This window comes from Gambusia affinis, linkage group LG11, assembly GCF_019740435.1.
Source record: "Gambusia affinis linkage group LG11, SWU_Gaff_1.0, whole genome shotgun sequence".
NCBI lineage: Eukaryota > Metazoa > Chordata > Actinopteri > Cyprinodontiformes > Poeciliidae > Gambusia > Gambusia affinis.
The window spans coordinates 13,577,560-13,601,906 of record NC_057878.1 but is presented as its reverse complement, the minus strand read 5'-3'; the positions used below and the strand labels follow the sequence as shown (position 1 = coordinate 13,601,906).

At 35.7% G+C, this 24,347-nt stretch overlaps 1 protein-coding gene across 4 annotated transcripts; it reads right to left on the bottom strand.

The window, feature by feature from the left end:
- Nucleotides 1–2,127: 2,127 nt before the first annotated feature.
- Nucleotides 2,128–24,282, bottom strand: LOC122839575 (probable elastin-binding protein EbpS). Of its 4 annotated transcripts, XM_044131293.1 has the most exons (16): nucleotides 23,288–24,230; nucleotides 23,078–23,136; nucleotides 21,342–21,647; nucleotides 19,978–20,247; nucleotides 19,622–19,717; nucleotides 18,922–18,981; nucleotides 18,435–18,554; nucleotides 18,167–18,208; nucleotides 18,042–18,095; nucleotides 17,388–17,588; nucleotides 8,683–8,874; nucleotides 7,482–7,649; nucleotides 7,152–7,343; nucleotides 5,935–6,102; nucleotides 5,606–5,797; nucleotides 2,130–4,071 (listed from the first exon to the last, which is right to left on the bottom strand). In XM_044131293.1, exons 2-16 carry the CDS (start codon nucleotides 23,124–23,126, stop codon nucleotides 3,737–3,739), a joined length of 2,445 nt encoding a protein of 814 aa, XP_043987228.1. In that variant the 5' UTR covers nucleotides 23,127–23,136; nucleotides 23,288–24,230; the 3' UTR covers nucleotides 2,130–3,736. The 4 variants fall into 4 exon arrangements, with proteins under 4 accessions (XP_043987232.1, XP_043987228.1, XP_043987230.1 ...); XM_044131295.1 differs by having other exon boundaries at nucleotides 5,606–5,791; nucleotides 23,078–24,232; XM_044131296.1 differs by lacking the exon at nucleotides 21,342–21,647 and having other exon boundaries at nucleotides 2,131–4,071; nucleotides 23,078–24,228.
- Nucleotides 24,283–24,347: the final 65 nt, after the last annotated feature.

Here is a 24,347-nt window from a genome sequence, read left to right as displayed (position 1 = left end):
ATCAATCCTCCATTGTTATGTGATGCTACCACTATTATCATGTGCCCACACCGTTTGGCCATTAAGTTGATTGTATAATGTGACACATTAATGTCCAAAGTGGCAGCTTATGTGCAACTGTGTGACAAACACTCACACGTGAAGCTTTTGAATCGCTGTCCACTGTGGTCCCCACTTTGTGTGAAATTCACTTCATATCCTGACTCAAATTCATGGCAACTATAATTATTGACAACTGAGATTATACTAATAACTCACTTCTCGAGCCTACACACATTTTATCTGTCCCATTTGGAGCACTTATTAGCGATTGTTTCCACTGTGTTGGCTACTCCTATGGCTGTAATAATCCTTCTGCCTCGGGCATGCTTGAATTTTACATCTTGACCAAATGTTTGCAGAAAAATAAATGCATAGAGTCAGGGGAAAGGAAAAACACAGTCATAAAAATCATCACCCAAAAGGGAGACCTTTAATAAACTATAATAAAATTAATAATAAACAATGTTGAACACTCGTCCTTAGAAGTAAAATCCAAATCCAAATCAAGCTTTTTAATAGAGATGGGAAATAAAGGGTTATTATTTCCATTAAAACGTCTTAAAAATATTTAACAGCACAACCACATCATTACGTTGGTGCCCAGCTTGCATTGTCACAGCGAAGAATGGCCCAGGAATAGCCAAGAACATTTACTGAGCGGATATTAATTGATTTGTCCTGACCTACCCAGACCTGGCCTCCCTGGGCTCGGCTTCCTCAGCAGAGCTATGCCAAAGCTCTGTCCTAACTCTGCATAAAAATAAATGAGAAGCCGTGGGGCTGTAGTCTCTAAAGCCAGGGGATATTGTTCGATTTCACGTCAGCCCTCCAGGAGGCAATTTAAACAACCCAGCATGCTAATAAGCCCCCGTATAAAAGGCACTTCTGGAGGGGAGCCCATTCTTCTCTTAGCACTTTTTTTTTTTTTTTTTTTCTATTGCAACAAGGACGAAAGGGCATAAACAATCTAAAGAAGTGCAATCTTGACCTGATCTTAAATAGCTCACTACTGCGTAATGGTGTATCACAGATCACGGTTTGCACTTAAAAACTAACTGAAAAGGTTTTTTGATCAATAGAACTGCAGCACGGCTCCTAGACTGGGATCTGAGGAGACAGAGCCCCACAAATAACTCCATACTCCAATAAAGCCTCGGTATTTGTTGTGGCCACAGAAATACGATATTGTTCATTCTGTTCGTGTGCCTTGAACCCACAGGGCAGGTGGTAGCAGATCACAGACTTCTCAGTGACTCAGAGGCTAAACTAATCATGCACGACTCTCTCACACGGCCCAACTACTGCCCTCCCAAATCTACACCAGCTTCCAGCTTCTCATGTGCTGATATCACACAGCAGCCTGGTTGACTGACCTGTTATGTTTTCCCATGTGGTAGCGCTGTTCTATACAGCCTGAACCTTTCTCTCATTCACAATAATTAATTATGAAGATGTGATAAAATCATCTGACTTGAAGACACACGGTCTTTCCTTAAGGCACAGGAGGAATTTGTCAGAACGTCTCAAAATGATATCCAGGATTCCACCCATTGTCCTCATAACGCAGTTATACAACACTCCAACAACACACAGCCTTTAACTCAGGGCAGCATCTCATATCTGAAGATTCCATTTGAAAAATGTTCTGCAATAAATTCATTAAATGGGACATTTCAACACTGCATTCTAAATGCTTTTCAATCAAAATGTTTTTATAGATGTTATCTTGCAACCATTGATAGAGTAATTAAAAGAAAATAAATTTCTAATGTCCAAATTGATGGGAAAAAAAAAAAGCCAACTTTAAGAGGTAATGACTGTTAAACACTGTCCCCTACTGATGTGCGAATAAAACTACATTCCAATGTCCTGGTGGCATGCTTGTGCACAGTACAGATTATTAAATTGTTTTAATGTTTTTTTCTTATTTTGGTGATGCTTATGCTATTTTATTTTACATAATATATGTTGCCCGTCTTTAAAATCCAGTGTATTCTTGTTTGACAGAATCTCCAAGTGTATCAGTTTGAAAATTATTTCACAAGTTCATCTCTGAAAAGTCACCTCACATTACACATGAATGTATTCAAGGAGTGTATTTATGCCAGTCTGTGCAGGAATAATGCAAATGAACTGTACAGTGAATGGACATGTATGTACAGAAGTACCTGTAAAGTTAACACTTTCATAATTTCATTCAGAGGTAAAAAAAATAAAACTAAAAAAATAATTTAAAAAACCCTCCGATGTCCTTTGTTAGAATTATTATAAAATTTATTATGAACAATACAAAAAATGGATACAATTGGGTGATCCGAAATCCATTTTGTTGCTATAAAAAGATATACATTAATATACATCGATCAGATTATTATACAATTATTATAAGATTATGACCATGGATAAGTGACATGGACAACATACTCACCTACAGGTGAGATATTTAGTCAGCAAATCAACAAAGTTGAAGTGCAGCAAATCAGCAGACCTATCCAGATGTTCATACTAAATTTAAGATAAAGTTGAGAGTATAAAGTGTAATTATCAGTGAAAAGATCACTAGGATTTTTAAATGTACAAAAATATATACATTTCCTGACGTGTGTGTAGAACAACAGGAAGTAAAGCACTTACAACCATAGATTTAATATTATCATGTGTACAATCAATAACTTTAAATTAGCTATTGTTAATTTACATGCTGGAATTTGAATTTTTAAAGCAACAAATTCTACCCCCTGAACATGCTTTTGTGGAAACTTTTTACAAGGCAAGATGCTGCTCAAGTTATTGGGAAAATAAGTGATAATAAACCTGGTAAAGGATGTAAAGGGCTAGACATTGGGGCAGAGGTTCATCTTCCAACAGGATAAAGATCCTTAACATACAGCCATAGATGCATTAAAAATGGTTTAAATCAAATATTCATGTGTTACAGTAAAATCTACATAAATGTTATTAAGAAGACTTGCATATGTATCTTCATAAATGCTCTCTATTGAAACTGACTGAGCTTTAAAAACAGAATGAGAAATATTTTAGTGTATTGCTGTACAAAGCAAAAGATGATTCTATAAAACTATATCATCAGGGAGATGACGTTATATGCACACTGCACATTAAATTTTTCATTCTCGGAAAAAAAACAACTTTGTATTGTTTTTCTTCTGATTAAGAAATTATGCACTTTGTCTTGGTCCATCACTCAAACGTCCTCAAAACATACTGTGCGGCTTGTGGTTGATACTTGTCAATGCAAGTCCATGTTTCTTCAGCTTACCGTTGAATACTTCAACTTGACTGTCTCATAATAAAACTCCTTGTTACTTTTTATCTTGGTCTTTGATCTTTTCTATCTGTCTTCTTTATTCCTTGGTTTCTCTTGGAATTGTGCCCATTTGTCATGTTGCCTGAGAGGCAGCAGATAACATGGAGCTCCAACAGTTTGCCCATCTTTATTCTCACCGAAGCTCTTATTTTGTATTTTTGTCTGTGTAGGTTAATCTCCGTCTTCAGCAGATTATAGTGCTACGTTTGATCTTGTTCTTTTCTTCCTCCTCTGAGACCGTACTTTCTAGATCAGGCTACTCTCAAAAGTCTTTGCATTGCTGCTTAGTGTCTATTTCTTGGTCTTGAGTCTGTTCTGTGAGAATCAGGAGACGGATATTTGCTGTCTTAGCTTGGGTGGTGTTGGTCACTTATTTTGCAGGGTTTCCATTTCAGATTCTGTTTCAGAGAGAGCAGGCTTTTGCTCCTCCACTGTTGTTTCTGAATCTGTCTTTTTGGGAGTGGAAGCGGGTGGAACTGGCTCCTCGTTTTCTGATTCTTCTAAGGATGATGAAGAAGGTTCTCCACTATTTGTCATTGCACACTCATCTGAGTCGATGTCTTGTTTATGTTCAGCCTTTGGTGAACTCTCTGGAGAATTTTGGCTCAAAGGAGAATTCTCCTTGGCAACAGGCGGTGGCTGAACATCATTTTCAGGGGTTGATTTGGCAAACTCATTCTCCTCTTTTTTACTTCCTGAATCTGAAACAGACAGCAACAGTTGTGCCATAATCCATCTGCAAAGAATTTGCAAATATGTTGAACAGTTCATTGTAAGTCACCCCAAAAAGAAATCTCCCTGCATGGACTTTTTAGGACTGGGCAAAGCCAAAACAAAAGAAAATCACTTCCAAACAAAGCAATGGAGTGCATTAAAGGTAATCAAATTGAGTCATTCTTCCAGGTTGTGACATGCTTGTGTAAATACAATTTAACCTGTCAAAACTGATGAACCTTAGTCATTCCTGTAGATGGAAAAGACATTCACAATAAGTGTTTTCTTTTCTGAATCAGAAAATACTAGAACATCAGGAATAAACAAAACCGCTGATGCTGAACGTATTGTGTCGGGTTCCATATTCTGAATATAGAAGACATCATTTAATCTGGAAGCTATGGAGGTGAGGACATCATAAAAATAATAATGTTGCTTTGGGTTTATGCTTTATGATAATCTTTATGCATTCCACGAGAAAAATCAATGACAGTTTTGCTCTTTGAAATGCAAAAACAGGCAAGAAAAACCTTCAAAGCAACCATATAAAAGAAAAATATGTACATATAATATGCAAAAAAAAAAAGAAGAAATAAGATTAACTGGGCAAAATGGTGACAGAGGAAGTAACATATTTACAAAAAATATAAGTAAATAACAATCATCTCATCATTGAACACATGAAACCTTTTTATATATCTTTCTTTTTGAAAAATATCCAACAAACTTTTTGAGGAAGTAAAGAATTTCTGAGAAAATATTTGGAAACATCAAGTACTATATGCCTCACTTTTGATGGACTCCTCTTGTAAAATGTACATCAATGGTATAATCAATGGTAGATCAATGGTATAAAATTTAAAATGTCCTGCAGGATTATAGTTATGAACATAAATTTTCCCTTATGTCACCCTCTTGTTTTATTTATCTTTCCATAATAAAAGCTAAACGAACCATCTGGGATTTTTTTTTTTGATGAACCATGAGTGCCCCCAAGTGGTCGAATAATTATTAGACAACTGTAAGACATCAAGTAATGGCTGAAGTTTCACTTTTGGTTTCAAGCATTGAACGTCTGAGGTGAGCAAAGCATCTGACCAGTGTAGTGTCAATTAAGGGACGTTAATATTATATTACATTGTTCTTTCAATAGTTGAGCTACCAGAGGGTATGTTATTCTCCTGTTGCATTATGTATTTTAATGCCATTAAACAAAAGGATGTATAAAATAAGAGGACAAGGGTGTTACTAACAATTGTTGTAAAACTACGAGAGCAAATAGGAATATAAAATTTAATATTTGCTTTGAAGCCGGGAAAACGTCCAGTGTTAAACAACCAAAATAACAATGACACTCCATAAACAGAATAAACTATATCAGTTTTAATAATAAAAAGTTTCAATTGCTTTGTATGTTCAATCACAATTTTTTTGAAGATACAACAAAACATTTCTATTCATAAAAAATAAATTTTCATGGTACTGTGTTTAAAATAACATAGTTAGGTCATTTGTACTCACTCTGATTTTCTGGCACTTCATTTGGATTCCCAGAATCTGAAGAATCATTTGAAACTGGTCTCTTATCTTCTGGCTCTGTATCTTCAGTCGCTTCTTTTAGTGCAGAGACATTCTGAACGAGGTTGGATCTCTGAGACTCTGAATGAGGATGTGAAGCTCTGTTATCCTCCTCATCCTTATTTTGCTCTGAACCTGATGAATAAAAAAAAAAAAAGCAGAACGTGATTAGTGGTTAATAGAGTTAGGAATTTTTAACTATAAAAATAGCAGAGAAACACATAGTGTAATGTATGTAGCAATATTGTAGCCATTATTGTCATTCAGCACACCAGGTAAAGAATCCTTAGTTTCCTCAGCATCTACAGGAATATCCTCTTTATCCAAAATGTCGGGAAGTTTTTCTTCATCCTCTAGTCTTTTGTCATCTGTACAAGGTTGATCAAGATTGGGTGATGCCACAGGAAGAGATGAAAGTCCACTGTCTACTTCATTTAAACCTATAATAGAGACAGAAATGCTATAAGAAAAACAAATTCTTTCAAGGCAAGCAAAGGTTTATTCTTGCCACTCTTCCACAGACAATATTATCTCTAGAAAAAGACAAAATGGTCAAAATTGTGACATTAGAGGAAGTAAACTGGTTGGTAAAATGAAAATAAAATTAAAAAAAAATCAGCTCATTATTAAGCAGGTGACACTGTGTCATATCTTGCTTTGTCTGCTTTTTGAAAAATAACCTACGATCTTCCAAGCTTGATGAAATAAAGGATCTTCAAGGAAATGTTGTGGGACATCAAATCCTGTCATGTCTTTGAAATATGCCTCATTCTGATGTTCTCTTCTTGTAAAATGTAAATGTACTTTTGATCAATGGTGTGCACTAATCAACAATGCACACCATTACTGCAAACATTACTTTTCCCTGATGTCCTTGCCTTGTTTTTATTTTTTCATACTAAAAGAAAAACCATCAGGGATTTTTTTTTCAATGCTCCATGAGTGCCCCCAAGTGGTCAAGCAATTATTAGATAAAACAATCAGACAGTAAGAGATTGCTTAAGTTTCATTTTTGTTTTACAAATATATTGCAGCTTTAAAGTGAGTTAAAACGACCTACATAGTGCAGTGTGAGATGAAGGGATGTTACTATCAGGCAATGCTGCAACGTTTGAGGTATTTTATTCCCCTGTTGCACTATGTCTTACAAAACCATTAAAATAGAAAGTGTTTTAGTCACAATTGTTATAAAACCGATATAATAATAAATTAAAAGGATTCTTGATGAGCAAACAGAAGTATGAGACAGACATTTTCATTAACATAATGTTGCTAAAACCAGATGTCAGGAACAAAACAACCAAAATGACAAACAAAATGGCATAATACTAACAGAACATAAGGAAGTCCTGGACAAGAAGAAATACTGTTTGAGTTACTTTGTATGTTAATTTTTTTTTTTTTAAATACATCTAATTGTTGTTATAAAAAGCTGTTTTAATAGTGTTGTCTTAAAAAAAAAAAGGTTAGTTAGCTTATTTGTACTCACTCTGATCATTTGACATCTCATTTGGATTTCCAGAATCAGCAGGGTCATCCAAACCTTGTTTCTTGATAACTTTCGGAGTTGTATTTTTAGTTGCTTTTTGTAATTCAGAGAAATTCCGAACAAGGTTGGATTTTTGAGGCACTAGAGGAGGATGTGAAGCTTTATTGTCCTCACCCTTATTTTGCTCTGAACCTGATGAACAAAAAAGAAAAAAAGCAGAACGTGATTAGTGGTTAATATAGTTAGGAATTTTTAACTATAAAAATAGCAGAGAAACACATAGTGTAATGTATGTAGCAATATTGTAGCCATTATTGCCATTCAGCACACCAGGTAAAGAATCCTTAGTTTCCTCAGCATCTACAGGAATATCCTCTTTATCCAAAATGTCGGGAAGTTTTTCTTCATCCTCTAGTCTTTTGTCATCTGTACAAGGATGATCAAGATTGGGTGATGCCACAGGAAGAGATGAAAGTCCACTGTCTACTTCATTTAAACCTATAATAGAGACAGAAATGCTTTAAGAAAAACAAATTCTTTCAAGGCAAGCAAAGGTTTATTCTTGCCACTCTTCCACACACAATATTATCTCTAGAAAAAGACAAAATGGTCAAAATTGTGACATTAGAGGAAGTAAACTGGTTGGTAAAATTAAAATAAAATAAAAAAAATCAGCTCATTATTAAGCAGGTGACACTGTGTCATATCTTGCTTTGTCTGCTTTTTGAAAAATAACCTACAATCTTCCAAGCTTGATGAAATAAAGGATCTTCAAGGAAATGTTGTGGGACATCAAATCCTGTCATCTCTTTGAAATATGCCTCATTCTGATGTTCTCTTCTTGTAAAATGTAAATGTACTTTTGATCAATGGTGTGCACTAATCAACAATGCACACCATTACTGCAAACATTACTTTTCCCTGATGTCCTTGCCTTGTTTTTATTTTTTCATACCAAAAGCAAAATCATCAGGGATTTTTTTTCAATTCTCCATGAGTGCCCCCAAGTGGTCAAGCAATTATTAGATAAAACAATCAGACAGTAAGAGATTGCTTAAGTTTCATTTTTGTTTTACAAATATATTGCAGCTTTAAAGTGAGTTAAAACCACCTACATAGTGCAGTGTGAGATGAAGGGATGTTACTATCAGGCAATACTGCAACGTTTGAGGTATTTTATTCCCCTGTTGCACTATGTCTTACAAAACCATTAAAATAGAAAGTGTTTTAGTCACAATTGTTATAAAACCGATATAATAATAAATTAAAAGGATTCTTGATGAGCAAACAGAAGTATGAGACAGACATTTTCATTAACATAATGTTGCTAAAACCAGATGTGTAAAATGGCATAATACTAACAGAACATAAGGAAGTCCACCATATATTAGGTTTAGGATAAGAAATACTGTTTGAGTTACTTTGTATGTTCAATATATATTTTTTTTAAATACAACAAATTGTTGTTATAAAAAGCAGTTTTAATAGTGTTGTCTTAAAAAAAAAGGTTAGTTAGCTTATTTGTACTCACTCTGATCATTTGACATCTCATTTGGATTTCCAGAATCAGCAGGGTCATCCAAACCTTGCTTCTTGATAACTTTCGGAGTTGTATTTTTAGTTGCTTTTTGTAATTCAGAGAAATTCCGAACAAGGTTGGATTTTTGAGGCACTAGTGGAGGATGTGAAGCTTTATTGTCCTCATCCTTATTTTTCTCTGGACCTGCAACGTAAAAAAGGAAAAGAAAAAAAAATAGAAACAGAAAAAGTTAATAGGAACAGATTACTTTTTTTCTGCACAGATTTTTATTTTAATTATCAGAGATTTTTAATTCAATACTTTGAATTTCTTTTGGTACTTCTCAGAGACTTCATGTCATTTAGAATTGTCGAGGTAGGTGATAAATAGCTTTAAAAAGTATAATTTCTAATGATAGCAGAGAAAGCAGATTTTAAGGTAAGATCATGTGTGCTCACTATTGTCATTTGGCAGACTGGGTAAAGCATTTTCCTTAGAGTATAGAGGATAGTTCTCTGTTTCCAACCCTTCTGGAAGTTCATCTTTTCAGAAACACAAATCAACATAAAAAAAATTCTAAAATATTTTTATTCTGAAAGGCAATTGATTTTTTCAGTACTTTTCATTTTAGCCTCACTTGTTTGACTGGCTATTCTTGGTTAAAGATTGTTAATTGCATCTGCCGATTAGTAGCAGATGAAGATAGTAACAGTTTTTATTACCAGACATTGTAATGTCTTGCTTTTATTAGAAAACTCTTTTAAATGTCTTCTTCCAAATTTGTCCCACATTTATCTCCATCCATCTGTCATGACCTCTAAAAGGTAAAAAGCCTGTCTGTCCTGCTGAAGAAACATATCTCCCAAATGATGCTGCCAGCACCGTGTTTCACAGTGTGTCTTCAAGGTGATGCAAGGGTTTTAGTTTTCCACTACAAATAATTGTAGCCACTTAGGCCACTGGGTTTAATTTTGGTCTCATCTAACCAGACACCTTCTTTTAAATGTTTGATGCACTTCTTTATTGTTTGTGGCCATCTGCAAACATGACTTTGATGGACTTCCAGCCATGAAGGACTGACTTCAGGAGATTGCTGTGTGAACTGTTAATCCTGCGATGCACTGCATACTTTCAGTTTTAGTAGAAACAGGAAGGAAACTCTTATGTCATGTGAACCTTATAACCCCTAGACTACAACAACACTCGTTCTCTTTGCAGCAGTGACGTGCGGTCAGGGGAGGCAGGTGAGGCAGTGCCTCACCAGCCATCATGGAAAGAAAGAAAATATATAATCATAAAGTAATTTAAATTGTTATATTCATCCGGTGGTTTGTACTAAAAAATATTTATTTTTCATGTAGCTTCACCAATTTCGATTTTTATTTGTTCAAAATCGCTGAATTTTCTTATTTTCTCATTCAAATGCTTGGAAGCGATGCCGGTGAGGCAGCAGCGAGCTCTGCCTCACCTTGGATTGCGCAACCCCTGGCTCTGCGCTGGCTGCTAAGCGGAGAGAGCATGTTGCTGTACGGCGTCAATAAAATGGTTTAAACAAATTTAATATGTAAACTTATTTCCAATAATTTAGCTTATGTATATAATGTACAGTGCTTTTTGTCACCAACTGTGTTTGTGTAACGTGATTCGTGTAATGAGCGATTATAAACGGCAGAGAACAGGTTCGAGGTGAGGCAGGCAGTTCTCTTGCCTCATGGCAGGGGGCGCTCAAGATCCCAGACGTTCGTCTTGTTCACTCCTCAACTGCCGAGTAAGTCACAGCGAGCTAGGCTAAACGATTCGGGAAGCAAGTCAAGTGCAGCGGTAGATTATAATAGAGATAGTGATTTTTTTCCTCTCGCTTATCCCGACTTTTGACATTTATTTTGTTTTGTTTTTTAAGGAAATGTGTGTTTTGTGAGCTACAGTTTGTATGTGTAAGGATGCAGAAGTGAAACATAACCTGTAAACTGCTGTCAATCTATGCATCTATTTGCAAATCTGATTCTGATGACGTCAGTGCCTCACCAGCTATGAACCTCACCGCACGTCACTGATATAGATAGATACATATCTATATAGATAGATACATATCTATCTATATATGTATATCTATATGGATAGATATACATATATATAGATATGCATTTGTATATCTATAGATATAGATATATATAGATATGTATATACATATATACATATCTATGTATATATAGATCTAGATATTTTATATTTATATATATTTCTAAATATCTATATCTATATTTATAAAGATGTCTATTTATTGATTTATAAATATATCTACAAATTCATATATATATATATATATATATATATGTATATATATATATATATATATATAGTTTGTAATTTCTTTCAAATTTGTATAAGTTTAAACTTCTAAAAGTCTCTTTTTGTTCCATGTTTTTTACATTTTCTTTTTCCAAATCTCCCATTAATTATTAAATGTGGTTTTCTTGTTTTCTGTTTAGAATTAGAAATAAAACTCTTCCAATGGATGAACATGAGTACTGATGTTGTTGAACGTGGGGGAAGCCGGAGCACCCGGAGTGAACCCACAGCTACACAGGGAGACGTTTCCCACCGTGCAGTCCTGGCTTTTTAATATTGAAATGTCCAATTAACAACAACTGTAGCTCTTTTCCCAAATCCCACCAATCACCCAACCCACACCTGGCCCCTCCCTCTTTTAAACCTGATCATCTGGAGACATAAAGTGTCTACGCTGTTTGGCCTTTTCTTCTGTCTTTAAACTGGCGCAGACAGGATGGAGTCACAGCCTTTTTGAATCGCCTCCACAGAGAAATCTTTGTCTTTGGGCTCTCTTCTTCTTCAGAGACTTTGTTCTGTTCATCTGACTCTTCAGATGGTTGAGTCTCTGATTGCTGAGGTCTCTGGATTAGATCATCATTTACAGTAACCTCTGTCTGTGGAGGCGATGTTCTTAGTTTTTCTGTAAGAACTACAGGATCCTGATCTGTTCCATCTTCTGACACTATGACTGGTTTTATCTCTGTTTCCTCTAAAGCTGTCTGTGGGATCTCTGGTGCTGATTCTAAATCAGGTTTTGGTGTCTCCGTGTTTTGGACCAAGTTTTGATGAGTCACTACTGGGTTTGAATTGTTTTCCAGTTCAGATTTCCCTGCTGTCTTTCTCCTTTTCTTAGATTTTGATTTGATCTTTGGTCTTTTCTCAACCTGATGATCCCCAATTGGTTGTTTTTCAGGGACCATTTTATCTTCAGTCACCTGCTGCAGTTTATCAATCACTTTGTCATTTTTATGAATCTCGATAATGATGGTGGCTCTCTGATCCTTGATGATTTCCGGCATTGAAACTTCTTCTTCTTCCTTGTTTTTTACAGAAACTTTCTCATTGTTGACTGTTTCTAATTCAGAGGCAGCTTTCTTTGATGACTCTCTCCTCTTCTTACCTGCTGATCTCTTTAATCCCTTGGTCTGCCCATCCTGATGTCCATCCTGTTGTGTCTCAGACGACTGTTCTTGGATCAGTAAAGGGAGCTCAGTTTGTGTCGAGATCGTTTCATAAACTGGTTTCAACTGGCATCCGGATTCCAACAGATCTACCTCAGTTTGAGTTGAAACCGTTCCACAAACTGGTTTCCAGTGACTTCTGGTATCCAGCTCATCCGTCTCTGTCTGTGTTGAAACAGTTAGAAGGACTGGTTTCAACTGGGAACTGGTTTCTGGTTCCTTCGTCTCTGTTTGTGTTGAAACAGTTTGAAGAACTGGTTTCAACAGGGAACTGGTTTCTGGTTCTTCCGTCTCCGTTTGAGTTGAAACAGTTTGAAGGACTGGTTTCAACTGGGAACTGGTTTCTGGTTCCTCCGTCTCCGTTTGTGTTGAAACAGTTTTCAGGACTGGTTTCAACTGGGAACTGGTTTCTGGTTCCTCCGTCTCTGTCTGAGTTGAAACCGTTTGAAGGACTGGTTTCAACTGGGAACTGGTTTCTGGTTCCTCCGTCTCTGTCTGTGTTGAAACCGTTTGAAGGACTGGTTTCAACTGGGAACTGGTTTCTGGTTCCTCCGTCTCTGTCTGTGTTGAAACCGTTTGAAGGACTGGTTTCAAATGGGAACTGGTTTCTGGTTCCTCGGTCTCTGTTTGTGTTGAAACAGTTTTCAGGACTGGTTTCAAATGGGAACTGGTTTCTGGTTCCTCGGTCTCTGTTTGTGTTGAAACAGTATTCAGGACTGGTTTCAACTGGGAACTGGTTTCTGGTTCCTCCGTTTCTGTCTGAGTTGAAGCTGATTGAAAACTGACTGGTTTCTGCTTTAGGTTTTCCTCTGAATCAGTCTGAGTTTGAACAGAAACTGTTGTTTTCCTGCGTTGTTGTCTCTCTGAGAGGACTTTGCTCAGCAGATCTTTCTGCTGTTTTAGTTTTGCACTCAGTTTTTTATTCGTATCAAACATTTCGTCGAGCTGATTCATTAAATATTTCCTAAATTTGATGTGTTCCAGTTCAGTTTCCTTAAATTTAGCAGCACATGTACACTTTGGTTGACTTGTTGCCAAGGAAGCTTCCTCATTAATTTTTTGTGCCGCCATTGAAACATTTTCCGTTTCAATATTCCCAGCAATAAAAGTTATATCAACATGAGGTTCTGATTTGGGCAGCGTTTTCCAAACCGTCTTATTTCCCCTGCTGGGCGAAGCTGCCTGAAGACTTTCGTTTTCCAGCAGAGGTCCATCATTAATGTCAGTGTTTCCAGTGAAAAATGACAGATCTATGGTGGCATCAGGCTCGGGAAAAAATTTCCACAACAGTGGCGTCTTATTGATGGGTTTAGGCTTTGATTGTTTCTCCCCTTTCTGATCCAGTTTGCTGTCTGGTTTGGAGATGTCGTTGTTTTCAGTCACCAGTTGTGTTACAGAAATCACAGGTTCTTCTGTATAAATATCTATATTTAAAGAATTGTCCTGATCTCCTTCTTCAGGCAGAGAAGTCTCCACCTTTTCAACATCTTCAGTGTCAGACTTAAGGGGCTGTTCCTTCTCTGTTGTTTCCTGAGGTACAGAGATCAATTCTTGTTCTGTATCCAGTGAAGTTTCTTCCATTCCAGTAATCTCAGAGGAAATCCGTTGGTCAACAGGGGCGTGTGTCTCCAACCAGACACTGAACGGGATCTTCTTCTTTTTATTACGCCTGGTCCTTGGTGGCTGTTCCCTCTCTGCTGTTTCTATTTTCTCCTGACCTCCAACGGTGGACTCTTCTCCGCTGACCAGGGATTTGTTCTGCTTCTCAATGTTTCCAGCAGAAATCTCTTGGTCAGCTGGGGCGTGTTCCTCTGAGCAGGTTTTAGTCGGTACCAGGTTCTCCACAATGGGCTCACTGTCAGGTGTCGGTCTATCCCCTTTCTGATCGACTACCTCCAGAGGTTGGGCGATCGATCCATTTTCCATCACAGATGAAACCTCCTGCTGTTCAATATTCTCAGCAGAAGTTTTCATCTCTTGCTGCTCCAGCCAGACAGCAAAAGGCACCTTCTTCCTCTTGCGCTTGGGTCGGTTGGGTATCTGCAATTCCCTTTCAATGATCTCGAGTTCAGTCTCTTCGATGCTACGTTTGTTGATCTCCATCGTAAGCTTTGCTTCTTTCAAGTTCTAAGCAAAAATCAAATCTCTAGAATTTCAGTTTAGATTTCACTGTAAGTTTGATGTAAATCACCAAAGGAAATTTGCACTAAACAAAGTTGTAAATCTGTAAACTGCTAAAGATATTCTGTATGTATCAACAAGGCTTCTAAAGGCTGTGATGAAAGTTGATGATGTGAGGAGCATATATAATAGCTGGTGATGTCAGAATTCTGCCTTTGGAGTCACGTTGTGATGTCACATTGTGATGTCACAGTGTCGTTTGATATTCAGAGCGGGCTTGTCTGATGGATTTTTTTTATTAACAGGACGGATGCGCGCGCAACCTGACTGCAGAAAGAGTCAGTGGGCTTTTAAACTGTCACTGGTTGCCATAGTTACCAGTGACGTGCGGTCAGGGGACGCAAGTGAGCCAGTACTGTGGAGTAATTCTTTTTTATTTAAAACCAATTATGATTAATTTTTTCTTCAAAATTGCAGAAGTTTCGCATTTTCCCATTCAAATGCTCGGAAGTGAAGTGAGGCAGCAGCAGCTGAGCCTCACCTGATTGATCAACCTCTCGCTAACTGCCATTCTATGAGAGCAAGCTCCTCCTGTCTGTACGTCACCAATAAAATGGTTAAAAAACATTTAATATCTGAACTGATTTTCCATAATTTAGCTTATGTATATAATGTACAGTGTTTTCTGTCGCCAGCTGTGTGTTTAACGTGTTTCGTAGCTGAGAAGCGATCAGAAACGGCAGAGAACAGATTCGAGGTGAGGCAGGCAGTTCTCTTGCCTCACGACAGGGGGCGCTCATGATCCCAGATATTGTGACTCCACAACTGCAGAGTAAAAGACAGTAACAGCGAGCTAGCCATGGAGCTAGCCATACAGTAAAGTGCAGCGTTATATTTATAGTTTTCTCCTCTTACCACAGCAATAGCTTATTAATAATCGCAAAATAAACATCAAGCCTAAAACCATACCACTGTAACAGACTGAATGTTGTGTAACCCCCATATATGCGCGTAATATTATTGTTAGTAGTATTTTATATTTTATTTGTATTGGATTTTGTTTTGTAATTTAATACACCAGCAAATCAAATTTTAATTTAGGGTTTTCTTTTCCTACCAGAAACCGAAAGTAGGTGGCTTGTGAGTTTACACTCAGTTTTAGACAGTAGAGTAAAATAGGAGTAGAAGAAGGAACAGTAGCTGGCTGCAGTAGTACTTTGTGCTGAGAGAAAAGAAAGCTGTAGAATCGGTGCATAAAGAGAGGATGTCCTTATGAACCTCGCTATATACCCGATTTCACTTGGTGAAAGCCCTGCTTCATATTTCTCCAAAATCCTACCCTTAACCTGTCCAGTGTTTTCTTTAGTAATAAAACTGCTTTTTCACTAATAAACCTATGAGGTCTTTATAGAATGATAGTATTTGTATTGGCATTAAATTGTACATATTTTCTTTTAAGACAATTAGTCGTAATGACTTTAATTCAAGAGCATTAGAAAGGGCTGAACCCCCCCAAAAAAGGCCAAACATTTCCTTTCACAAGCTTCTTCTTTCCTTAAGCCGTTGTACAACTAATTTCTTTGTCCAATTGAAAATCCAGACCAGTAAGTTACTGACAGACACCTTTAGAAGTTGCTTCAGTATTTCCACATAATTGTCTGAATACTGTATTTGTTTCTTGGCCACATCAAGGGATCAAAAGGTAAAAATACATAAACCCCAGTTCTTACTTTTCAGATGTTCTCAAACTCAAGCTGCATGTGAACGCAAGTAAGATATTTACTACATTAAAAAAAAGGAAATGGAAAAGTGAGCTGTAAACATTACTGTTACTTGCAGAGGCAAGTTGGGCTTTGTCTTAACATGTGAGTGTGGCTTTTGTCTAACGGCGTAAAATAACTGGCATTAAGGACCATAGTTTAGGGAAGATACTTAGAAAAAAACCTGTACAACTGTTTAGATTAAATGAACTCCATTGTTGTAATCAAACCGGTCAAACGTGAAGTTTCAGGTGCTTGTATTTTAATTTTTTTTACTTGAGAGAATATGCCTCTCAGAGGTTCACAGGTGCAAATGGGTGTGGCATGCTGTCACATCAATGAAATATTATTTGGAGCAAGCACAAAACGGTGACTGCTTGGCTTGGGAAAAATAGCTCTTTAGCGGTGTGAAAAACTATTTTCCCCTTCCTGATTACCTATGTTTTTGCATATTTGTCACACTTAGGTGTTTCAGAACATCAAACCAATTTAAATATTAGTCAAGGACAACACAAGTAAACACAAAATGTAGCTTTTAAATGAAGGTGCTTAAGGGAAGAAGAAGAAAACAAGCCTTCATGCCTCTGTGTGAAAAAGTAAGTGTCTACCCAATGGCAGACTTTGGAAGGAAGCCATTTTGGGGCCCAAGGCAAATCATTGTAAAGGTTTGACATGGGCGAGGGCCACGTCTGCCGTTATTTACCAGGAGGCCCAAAGGGTGAAAGATCCTGAAGGGCTATCATAATGACTTAGGGCAGTCATTTATTTTACACAAACATTTTTTTTGTGTGCGTAAAAAAAAAAAAAAAAAAAAAGATCAAAAAAGCAATCATTCATACAGGATGAGAGTATCCAAAAAAACATATTTCAGTAAGTATAGCAGCAGTACAATAGATTTTTAATCCAGTAGAAGTAAAGAGTGATCATCCAAGAAATTACTTGAGATTTTTCGAAACAATGAAATGTGACAAACATGCAAGAGATAGGAAATTGGGAAAGGAACAAATACTTTTTTCTGACCACTGTAATTTGTCTTGACTTTAATTGTTTTTCAGCAACTTGACTGTCCATGCATACTTCGCAGGGGTCGGAGGTGGGAAGTGTTGGTGAGGGGGTACAGCTCTTTTGTTCAAACAAATGATGTGAGACTAAATAGTAGAAAGTACTTCTACAATACTACAATCCTTCTTATGGTAAAATGAGAAAGTAGCAAATGTCAGCTCTATGTGAAGTGTTTTTTTGTGTCAAAAAATACTTTTAAACAGGTTCCTGGCAGGTAGAAACTGTGGGCAAAAATGCAATTTTTTAGTCCATATGTACTCACTACTTTCAGATGACAATGCTGTTAGCTCAGGATTCATAGACTCAGAATCTGAAGGGTTGTTCTCCAAGACTTCTTCCTCCACAATGTCTCTGGGCTCAGCTTCATTAGCTTGTCCATTCTTCTTCTCAGGTAAGAGTGAAAGTTGCTTAACCGACGAAGAGAAAGGAATTTCGCCATCTTGGACTTTGTTCTTCTCTGAATCTAAACCACAAAATAATAAAAAAAATAAAGCACAGTGTAACATTGAATCCACATGTGTAGTGAGATGAATTCAAACCAAATGAATAAAACCCAGTCAGTTAGTCTAAAAATTTCTGTCTTGTAAAATATAAGTAGGAGATAAGAAACAAAATGGAGCTATTCATTGAACAATACTTGGAGATAAAAAAAAATTTAGCTTCATACAAATTTAGGAACTCACAACAAATTGGTAAATTATTGAAAATTAATGACATAATCTTGTAATCTGAAGCAGAACCTTGAAAACTAAATATAATCAAATAATTTGTAGACCGAAAATAACTGTTCATAAAGTTAGCAAAATTACATTAAAACTCTAAAATATGCTTTATTTAACAGCTAAATTTGTAAAAAAAAAACAGATCTTCAAATGTAAATCAATATTTTTATTACAACCTGAGAAAAACAGATTACCTGAGGATGAACGTCGGCGAATGCTTTCCCTCAGCTCGTTCATATGAGCCTCATCTGTAAAAAGTAAGTTACTATCAGCAAAATCAATGCATAAAGAAAAGATGTATTTTATGATATCCACATACCATTGTTTCTGAGGTGACTTTTTCTTGAGATCCTATTTTGCTCTGAGACAAAACAGAGTAAAAAACAAAGTCTGACTTCTGATACAGCATATTAAACTTTACTTTGTAACTAAAAGATCCCTAAAGTGATTTTTTTCTACTTCATGCAATTTTGCCATTGTTTATACAGAAAATATTTCCTCTACCACTGCAAGTGCTTTACTTTAATTTACATGAAACACTTAATCTTCAATTTCTGTAATCAAGTAACTCTTTTGGTAGAGTTTACCCTTTTGGAAAGGATCTAACGGGGTGTCATTTCCTTGGTTTAGGTGTCCAAGGGAATGTTTAGAGGGTAATGTAGGTGCTCTGTCCAGAAGAACCCGGATTTCCTCACTTCCAGATGTTGCTATTGAGAAACATGACAGGACATAATAAACGTAGCTGGAAATCAATAATTATAACAATGACACTGTCACTGTTAACAAATAATTTAGATGGAGATGATACTAAGAAAAATCTCATCTGTTACTGTAAACCTGCTTCTTTGTTTCACAGCAGACCACCATAGAAAAATTACTGTGAGCCGCTTAAGAAAATGCTGTTTCAAAATGTAAAACGTGCAAATAGTATTTTCAATTCAATGACTGTTATATCATACTGAAAGGCAAAAAAAACAACAACATTGCTGTCATTTACACCAAGAAATTATTACAAAAACTTAAATTTTTTTGTTTGACTTTTTTATACCTGGTCCAGACAAAGTACTGACTTACCTTTTGAAAATCCAGGATTTGACTGAGTTTCCACATCAGACTTCTTGTGATTTGAGCGTACTATAATCAAGAAAAAGGTATCATAATTAAGTTTCAGAGAACTGTCTATCAATCTACTTCTTCAAATCTTTGTAAAAATAACAAAATTAAAGAAAGAATCAACATTTTTATCTGTGTATATATTTCTGATGACAAGAAATCTACAACCGATATTAGTAACGGAAATTTACATGTATAATTAAATCTAAACAAAGGAGCAATTCATGTGTAATATTGTAAAATGCTAGGTATTGAAAACATCCATTAAAATGTATGAAATACTTGATAAAAGTAGCTTGGTGGGTGATGACAGCTGTAAGACATATGGAGAAATCAACTGGATGTATAGCCCAGGTTTGATTTTGACTTATGAATCCAGCAAATGACCAAAGAATTTTGAAGATCAGGAAGACTTATATTATGCACTCTGATAATCTATTCTGTTCATAGTTTTTCAATTGGATTCATCTGGGTTTATTAACAGGACCATTCTAACTATTTAATTTTTTTTTCCTCAGAAACAATTGAGTTTTATTGGCTGTGTGTTTTGAATCAATGTCTTAGGAATATCTATGGCTTATTTAGTTCATGATTTCAATTACTTAATTTTATTCCACTTTATTACTCATATATTAATTAACCCATTTATTTGCAGCAGTACCTTTTTTAAGACAAAAGACGCCTATCAGCAGTACAATCAAGAGCAGAATAACAGCAACAACAACACCAGCAATTAGTCCGGCTTGAGCCTTTGTCTCTGTAAAAACAAAAAACAAAAACAAAGGGAAAAACAAAAAAACTGTACATGTTAAAAACGAACTAAACTGCAGAAGACAGAATGGATAATCTGGTCCGAAATTACAATAAAATTGATCATAAGCATTGATCAGACATCTTTTATCTGCTTTTCTTCACCAGTTGTCTCTGTATTAAACACATGGCCATTGAAATATGAATAATAACCTCTAAGGTATGTTTGCTTACTAAAGAATTAAAAGTGTAAAACAAATACATTACCATGGTAGCAGTCCTTAGCAAAGAACACTGCTGATTCTTGAGTGAGTGGGTTGTTTACAGTACAGTTGTACTGATGATCATCAAATTCACCTCTCAGGGGAATTTTCAGCATGTGTCCAGATTGAATCTTTGCATTTGTGCTCCACTGAAACTTCAGTAAGGACTGATCAGAATGGGACGGTAAAGAGCACAGCAGAGTTGCCTTCCCTGCTGACTCAGAAGTGCTTGCATTGTTTATTTCACAGGATATGGTAGGCTTGGTGACTCTGTCTAAAATAATGCAGGAAAGCAAACAAGTCACACGAATTGTTCCATCCATACTAATTGATTCATCAACATGAAAAATAATATTTGACAAAATATTAAATACTAAGAGTTTGCCACAAATGAACTACATTTTAATTATTTAATAACACATAAAAATTGAATTCATTTTAACATTAGTGTTAAAACAACTTGATTTCAACTGCGTATTGCCCCAATAAATCAACCATTTAATACAGTGGAACAATCTCCCTGAGTTTTATGATCTCTGTCGCAAAGATCTATATCAGTTTTGGGATAAAAAAGAGAGCAAAGGTCCATCTAAGTGGGCGAATATATTATTAACATGTTACAGACTATTACATCTAAACAATCATTAGGAGTTGTGAACTACTAGAGAAATCTACACCCGAGGAATCAAATATGAAATCAAGGCAGCCAATAACATTTACTGTAACACAACAGTAAATTGTTGTTACAGTAAACAACTCGCTTGCAGTAAACCACTGCTTCTGTTTCTTAAGTAAGAGAGAAACTCTGATAGTGAAACAACACTATCAGAGAGTTGCACATCAGTGTCTATAGACACCAAATAGGGTATCTGACTTACAGAAAAAAATAAGTTGCAAAATTTGCCTTTGATGGAAAGTTATTTAGCAAAATGTGCCTTATGCCTGATTAATACTAATCTTGTATTGAAACTAGTAATGAAGTTTAATGAGGTAACAGTGTGCAAAGTAGGATCATTCGCCCAGAGACTTTGATACAATCTGGATTATATTTTACAAGAACTGGACAAACTTCCCACATCCATTAGACAGACTACAAGTTAAAGGCTCTTCTGCACTGGCTTGACTGACCATCTGTGTTTCTTCCTGTAGCTACATTTTTTTAAATGTGTCACCCATGGTGCGATTCAACTCTGTAGGACCCTATTCATAACAACAATGCAAACTATGCATAAAATAAACACTAAAAACCTTCTTTATCGCTTCTTATCAGCGAGTTACTTAAAAGAACAGAGTACTCAATGTCAATCTAAAACTGCTGTCAGAAATGTTTATTTTTAGAAAAAAAAATAAACAAACAAAAGAACTTACCAATGACTATCAGTTCATATCTTTTGGTCATTTGTTTGTTGTTAATTTGTATTTCCAGGTCATATAATCCACTGTCTTCATATCTCAGGTTGCTGATGGACAGATCTGCAGAACGCCAGTCAAGAGTGACCCGGCCTTCATATGACCCAAATAATTTTTCTTGGCTGCCATCAAAATGCACCACTTTGTATACGCTGTGTCCTTCTATATGCTTCCACAGAATGTCGGTTGGGATTTCTTTATTGTTGAAGCCTATGAACTCGACTTTCTCCCCAACCAGTGCATATTTTGTATTTTGTGCAGAAACTATAAAGAAAATTTAAGTGAGAGTAGATATGTTAAAATGTAAAAAGATTAGTACACTATACAAAACAATGTAGCAAAGTAGAATTTCAAGCCCACCTCTGAGAATTTGTTTATTCAAACATTGGGAAGAAAAAAGGTTCCTAGATTTTTATTCTTTCAAACTATATATGGCCCATACAGTGGAAAAACACAAGATATTACCAAATATTTTTTAAATGAAATAAACTGCCAATGAAGCTAGTACTTTTTAAACAACAGCAATGAATGTTTTACTTAAAATAAGCTCCTAGATATTACTGAAAAAAGTACTTGTAAGATGGTTTTCCTTTGTTTCAAGTGTACTAAGATATTTGCACTAGAAGCTAGAAATTATTGGTAAGATATTGCATTTTGCAGTGTAAGATCTTCAACCAGTCATTTCTAATTCAAAACATGTCCTGTCTCCTATTATTGTCAACAACTTCCAAAAAGTCATCAAGATTTAATTCTTATGGGGCCTAAATACCCTGTTTGTTTGTTTTTTTAAAGTTATGTTTTTACATAATAAATTGATGAAAACATCAATTTATTAATAAAAACAAGCAAAAACATGTTATATTATTCTTCTGGATTGCCCACTCTTGAAGATGTTTTTATTATGAGAGGTCGGATAAGACTCTCTATTATTAAAACACAGGTAAAACACAGGTAAAACACTCCATATAGCGCATAAACATAGCAATATTTACAGATAGAATATACAGACAACGCTGTCAATGTCAGCAATGCTAGCTGCCCTAACTACACAAATTATTAACAGAAGACGTTGAAAACAGTTTGAAAAAATTAGGCATTTAGTCTTCATTTCTCTGAAATTATTTTGTTAGGATTAAGAGACCAACACATGGTGATGGTACCTCCTTCATTTTCAGATGAGCTGGACAGTGCTCAGTGGGAGGTTTAAAGCTTAGAATATTGTTTAAAAATCAAAACCTTCGCTACACTTTTCCACAGCTCTATAGTTGACCCCTCTGGGAGGTTCCATGGTAAACAAATGTCTGTGTTTGCACAAAACATAATAATTTTTGGTTGGAATTGCAAAGCTCTGAATGAATAGAGCAATCTCCACCCAGAGATTGCGACACGACGATCAAAAGTTGACAAAAACGTTTAAGAAAGTTATTAGACATCAGAAACATAAAAACATATAGTTACGAGAATCTTAATATCTTAATAAAAGGTAATAGTGTCTTGAGTTATAAACGTTAAAGTAAGTTAGACGTGCATTCAGAGTGTGTACAAATTAGGTGTGGAGGAAGCAAATCTCAGCCAGAATGCTGTCCTTGTGATGTTAAGGAAGCAGTGTGATGTTTTGTCATTATGAGCAATGTATGTTTACAGAAATGTTCAAAGTAGTTTGAAAAGTATTTTTAATTTATAATTAAACTTACCCAGACAGCAAGTAAGAGAGAAGCAGGCGATGGAATACCAAAGACTCATTTCTGGAACACTGTCAAATTGGAGGCGACACTTTAACTCGAGGCCACAATTTACTTTCACTTCGCTAATAATGCACCACTTAAGCGACAGCTTAAGGTAAGCGACAGCAAAGGTTACCGAAGCCGGTTAGGTACAAATAGAAAAAACGTCGAGCATTTTACCTAAAATCAGTGTTGACAGGATTGAAAATAATCTTAAATTCAAAAGTCAGATTAAAGAACGACACGAAACAACTTGTCAACGTGCGGGTTTCGGTTGCTTCACCTGTGTCACACCTGTATTTCCGGTGTACTTTGCACCGAAAATAAGTAAATATTACTTCAACTATTACAACTCTTTCACTAGTACCTTTGGGAAAATAAATACTTGTTCCTTAAATGAGCATTCCTATTAGGGGAGATATAAATACATTAGATGATTGAAAATGGAAAACATCAAACATAGATTTAAAAAAAAGAAAAACAAAGAAGACGTTTACTTTGAAGTTTTCCGTAAGAGGACCGGAATTAATTAAACGTGTCTTTTCCAGCTTGGCGTGTCCTTGTTGGGAAGCAGAATGTTTATGAGGAAAGATAAGACTTACAGACAGCAAAAGCTACGAATATCCCTTTCGTATGACTACTTAGATTAGTTTACGGGCAAAAAAATCAATTGTTTTCTTTTTTAAAAGCACGCAGTATCTACTATTAATTCGGTGTTTGCCTCCACATCAGTTTATGTCGTGTAGTCCAAAATCAGTCATGTTTTACAGCAACAGTTTTTTGGAACATAAATGTGCATCTCAGTAAATTAAAACGTAACGGAGAAATAATCAAAAGTCTAAATTCAGTTTCTCAGATATTTAAGATATAGCATTAAACCCTAAAATAAGTTTCTAATACATAAATGTTATGTTATGGCCACAGCTAAGTGGTAAGCTCAATGTTAATCGAACAGACTAACTTTAACAATTCATTTATCTGTGTTTATCTAATATGTGCACATAATTTTGACAACAGAAATACCAAAATGTTTTACTCTATTTGGGCTATTTGTTTCAAAGTTTCATAATATTTCACAAAACATAATGGTGTAATCACCCGATTACACAAACTGTATTTAATTAAGATTAAAATAAAATTGCCTTTTGAATTGAATTGCTGAAATAAATTGCTATTCAATCATATTAACTGTGTTAAGAAGAATCTTTGCTGCTGAAATGTCACTAATGCACATATTTAT

Excerpts from the sequence above, each read along its gene's own strand:
- LOC122839575 (XM_044131293.1), bottom strand. The coding sequence starts at position 23,126 with ATGAGTCTTTGGTATTCCATCGCCTGCTTCTCTCTTACTTGCTGTCTG. Across the intron at positions 18,555-18,921 it reads AAATCCTGGATTTTCAAAAG|CAACATCTGGAAGTGAGGAA; the intron begins GTAAGTCAGTAC and ends GTTTCTCAATAG. Across the intron at positions 18,096-18,166 it reads AAGTCACCTCAGAAACAATG|ATGAGGCTCATATGAACGAG; the intron begins GTATGTGGATAT and ends TACTTTTTACAG.